The sequence below is a fragment of the Gadus macrocephalus genome, chromosome 2, assembly GCF_031168955.1.
Source record: "Gadus macrocephalus chromosome 2, ASM3116895v1".
NCBI classification, from domain to species: Eukaryota; Metazoa; Chordata; class Actinopteri; order Gadiformes; family Gadidae; genus Gadus; species Gadus macrocephalus.
The window spans coordinates 11,021,386-11,026,385 of NC_082383.1; the positions used below are offsets into that span (position 1 = coordinate 11,021,386).

Genomic DNA, 5,000 nt, shown 5'->3' on the forward strand with positions numbered 1-5,000 from the left:
CTCTCTCTCTCTCTCTCTCTCTCGCTCACTCACTCTCTCTTAGCTTGTCCGATTACACTTGAGTTTCTTGGCACCGCCTTTGTCGCCTCTGATTCGTCTGTGATTGGTTAGAATGGCTCTCCTCCGATTGGTTATGGTTAGGGTTAGGTTTAGGGTTAACCCTAAACCTGACCCTTACCCTTTGCACCCGTGGAACATAGGATGTGGGGAACATAGGGATGACCCCATGTAACTAGCTAGCTTACTTGTGTCTCCATCTAGCAAGCGTATGACACTAACTCGCTGGCATATGTCACTAGCTAGCTAGTATAAGACACTAGCTGGCTAGCATATGAAAAAAGCCAGCCTTGGACACGCTATGTAGGGTATAATTGATCTTTGATTAACGGACGCCAGCTCTGTGTCCAGCCTACATGTTCTATGTCTGGTTATGGATGCCAAAGGCCAAAATGCTATCAACTTCAATGCCATATGACATGCACATATAAACAACAACCAAAAACATCAAAGAATGAACCACAACTTCATCAGATCCAGATGGTACACTTGGAGAGTAAACAAACAATATAAATTCTTGCCCTTCTATAGACACATAGATCACCACTTAAACAGATAAACACTTGGCAGCGAACCAAGCACACAGACAAAACCACAAACACAAGCTAAATCCATAATGGCCTTCATATTATCTTCATGGTTGAACCTGTTCGAGCCAGTGAGCTGAAGATTTTACATCAGCAACGCAATCACCTGGGACTTATAACTTCCTAAACACACACACACACACACACACACACACACGCGTTAGCCAAACTTTTATATGGCTTACATACACAAATACACAGAACACTTAAATATATGCATATACATTTCAATGGCAAAGTACGAAGAGGATGGAAAATGACCCTGTCCATTGTTGGACTGAATGTGAGGGAAGTGAAACATGAGCCAGTACTTGCTGTGTTTCTGGGGACATAACACACACTTGGCTGTGTGCATCGACACCTATGGGTGCTCCAGGGGACTGGCCCTCAACCAGGTCTATCAGCCTGGGAAACATGTCTGACGTTGGAATGATTGTCTTTCTGTCTGACTGAATGTCCAATTGTTTGAAACAGCATTGTTTGTAGATTGTTTGCTTGGTGACTGGGGGACTTTGTCTTGCTCATTTCATTTCTTCTACTGAGTGCAGCCAGGAAGGGAGCTCAGGTCTGCCGTAGAGCAGCTGGAGCAGAACAAGAAACACACACGCCATGAAGACGACAACGAATATTATGATTTGGTAGGAGAGAATGACAGCAGGTGTGAGAGGATTCAAAACCTCCTCTATCTCCTCTTTCTGATCTCGAAGAGATCTTTCACTTCACCGCAATGCAACAATGCAGCCTCCAAATGAATCCAATGCTAACTGAATGTAGAATATTACTTTTTGAAAATGTCCCCTTCCGCCCAACCCCCTCTTCCCGCTCAACTCCCCCCCCCCCCCCCCCCCCCCAAAACTTATACTGCCTACCTCCTGTCACAAGTGAGAAAAAAAAAGGAAAGCCAAAGACAGACAGAGGGAAGGCTAAATTCACCCCGAGGACATGGACACCTGAGAACAGGAGCCCAGCGAGAGACCTCGGACCAGCTGGTCAATAATAGATGCTGCGCCACTGTTGTCCCTCTGCATCGTCATGCAACGCTTAGCACCAACCCCAGAGAGACACAGAGAAACATGGACAGAGAGAGGGAGGGAGACCGACACAGACAGAGTCAGGGAGATCAGAGGCAGATCAGAAAAGCAAGGGGGGAGGCGAAGGTCGATGGAGGCGTAGATGTACCAACACAGATGTGCTGTATTCCCTATTGGTGTTACAGTCTTCCACGGTCTGTCTGCTGTTCTTCTTATGGTGTCTTTAGTGTTGATGTCGTTCTCCCACTATGTGTTCTTTGAAATAAGCTCTACAACTTTTAATGTGTACCTAAGGACACCACTTATTAGGACACTCTTTAGAAACACCTTTTAGGTGCTCAGGTTCATGAAAACGTCATCCACTGTTGGCTCCTACTGCTCCGGCAGAGGGAGATAAAGAAATCTATTTTCACTGCTGATTCCCAAGATTTCCCTTCTCTGTCCAATGGGTTGGTAGGAGTTCATATGGCATGTGTTTTGTAGGTAACCTTGATGGGATGCAGAGTGGAGTCCCATTGAACAATCCTCTGACCGTGGTTGGTGGTTAAGTTTGTGTTCTACCATACTGCCACCTGTTGGTGAGGTGTGTTAGTGCAATGTTAAATCGGAACCACTTTAAATTGAATACCAGGCTGTGGAAAGTTCAGCCACTGATAGAAAATTATCGTTAAGAGTTGAGTGTTAAAATTTGTGTTTTATATTTAACTTTCTAGCAGCCACTTCCACACCTCCCCAAAGCAACCTGCAGAGTATTCAGATATATCATTCATGGGTTCTTACCAGCATAGTAAATTAAACCCATAGCCTTTTGATTGAAAGTTGATCACTCTCAACCCGACTAACAACTCTGCCTCTTTTACATGTGTATAGATATATAGATATATTGTTCATAAACTCTTGTCCAGGTGAACGGGGTTAACATCGAGGGCATGCGGCATGCAGAGGTGGTGGCCTTCATTAAGAACGGTGGCGAAGGGACCAGGCTGCTGGTGGTGGACCCTGACACGGATGAACACTTCAAGAGGACGGGGGTTGTCCCCACAGTCAACCACCTCAGAGGTCAGTATGAGACTACCGACCACGCCGCAGTGAGGTCCCTGCTAAATGTACAGCCTTGTTTCTGTATTCTGCATTCTGCATTCGGTGTCCAAAAATATTTTATCATTGATTGTACGCTGACAATTAGATAACAAAAGGGGGGGTTGTCAGCCTGTATTGTTGACAAATACATGAGCAATGTGTGTGTTCTCTTTCCCACCAGACTATGATGGCCCCTCCATCTCCAACGGGTCCCGGAGCCCCCATCTGAATGGGAAGTTCACCACACACTCCATCCGGTCCACCCAGTCCAACCAGAGCAGTCAGGCAGACAGCACGCAGGTACGGGCCACAAGCTACCATCAAAACCAACCTTCAGATATCCAATCAAAACAAGCCTTCAAACCACCAATCAAAACCAACTTTCAAACTAATCAAAACCAAACCTTCAAACAACGAATCATAGCAGTCATCGCCTTATGATTTTTTTTTTTTGTAACGCATCACAATTTCTTGTGTTGTGTTACCTCTTCCTCTCTGCTAGATGGCGGATGACGAAGGAAGCCGCCTGCTGGACGCCTTTGCAGAGATCGGACTGAGCTTGAGCCCCACGGCCGCCGAGGAGAAGGAGAAGGCCCGCGCCAACCGGTCCAAGAAACGAGCCCCACAGATGGACTGGACCATGAAATACAAGCTCTTCAGCAACTTCTGAGGGACTGAGCCATGAACGCCAGCGCTTCAGCAACATCTAAGGGACTGGACCATAAAATGCCAGCCCATCAAGAACTACTGAGGGCCTGGACCTGGACATGCCAGCTCTTCAGCCATTTCTGAGGGATTGGACCATGAACTGCCAGCTCCTAAGCAACTTCTGAAGGACTGGACCACGACGTACCCGCTCTTCACAAGTTTCTCAACAGCTTTTCAGCAATTTGTGATCAAATATCAGCTCTTCAACTTTTGTTTCTGATGGTCTTAAAATAGCATAGCTAAGAATAAATATGAATCTCAGAATGTTCTCCAAAATGGAAAATGACAATGTGTACGGACACACACGCACACACACACACACACATAAGCAAGTGTGTGAGGGTGATTTCCGATGAAGGATTGTACTTTCTATTTTACTCTTCACTTTCTTGAATGATTTTAAATACCTTTGACTTGGTCAAGTGTTTTTTGGAGCTTGTTTACAACAGACTCAAGAAAGTTTTTTTTCAGCTTCCTCTCCTAGGATACTCTTCGTCCTCCCATCGAAGACTACTTCCCCGCTGACTGATGCGAGGATATTTTTATATTCAAGACATATGTAGTCTGAGAGAAACATTAGATGAGTGTGGTCTGATGAGAATTTTCTGCATTCTAGTAGTTTAAGCCATGTTTGAACCAGCATTTCGGAACTAAGAGGCTATAGACTAATGGGACCTCCAACAATTTGATGATGTCAAAGTTTAAATGAGATGTTTCTCACATAAATTATTAAGAAATCACTATTATAAGTTACTTACTATATAAGTCATAGACAAATCATATAAAATATAACTCACCTATAATAATTAGTTCCAATGCTCAAAAGATATGTTGTTCAATTTAACTCTACAATATCAATGGGATATGCCACTATTGTTTAATATATTGACTGGGAGAATAACTGGAAACAATAGACTGGAATAGGGGAGGAGTAGGTTTATTTATTTTCCTGGAAAGAAAAAAGATTGTCGTCAAGAATAGTCGGTTGCTTGTAAAGGCATTGTTTGAACAGCAGAGGGTAGTATTGCATCTCAATAGTTGTATTTTTTTCTGTTCACCAGCAAAATAATCTGGAACAAATCTTTGCTATGTAATGTAAGAAGGAATGGAATGAAAATGAGAAGTCACAATATGAAGAGCGGACTATTTGGTTAGTATTTCCTATTGGCTTGAAGAGGAGAGATAAAATACAGAGAGGGAGAGGAACACCAATTAGTCAGTTAATAATGTATTACAGCTTTTTTCAGGATCAGAACATAAAGAATAGGCTCATTTTCATTTGGGTAATTATGAGTCGGTTGTCAGCAACAAGAAGTTATTTTTGAGATTTGTGTTTCGAGAGTGAAAAAATAACAACGATGAGCTGCAACACAAGTCCATCTACAGTCTGAAAGCAAGACCCTGAATTTCATTTGAATTGGGTTTAGTTTGAAAACATCTTTGGTTTCCTTTTATAGAGGTCAACAACTTAAAGAACATTAAAACCGGACAACGTGATTCATTTGTTGAATCTTCTCTAGAACCTTCTTGTGTGCTG

The 5,000-nt window shown here is 43.3% G+C and overlaps 1 protein-coding gene across 1 annotated transcript in view; it reads left to right on the forward strand.

Annotated features, from left to right (window-relative positions):
* Positions 1-5,000, forward strand: part of LOC132449072 (Na(+)/H(+) exchange regulatory cofactor NHE-RF2) — a 29,657-nt gene that overhangs the window by 24,134 nt on the left and 523 nt on the right. The window contains exons 4-6 of the mRNA XM_060040671.1: positions 2,581-2,734; positions 2,937-3,055; positions 3,258-5,000. The exon at positions 3,258-5,000 is cut by the window's right edge and continues 523 nt beyond it. Of these exons, the coding sequence (XP_059896654.1) occupies positions 2,581-2,734; positions 2,937-3,055; positions 3,258-3,425 (441 nt within the window). The 3' untranslated portion in view covers positions 3,426-5,000. The remainder of the gene's footprint in view (positions 1-2,580; positions 2,735-2,936; positions 3,056-3,257) is intronic.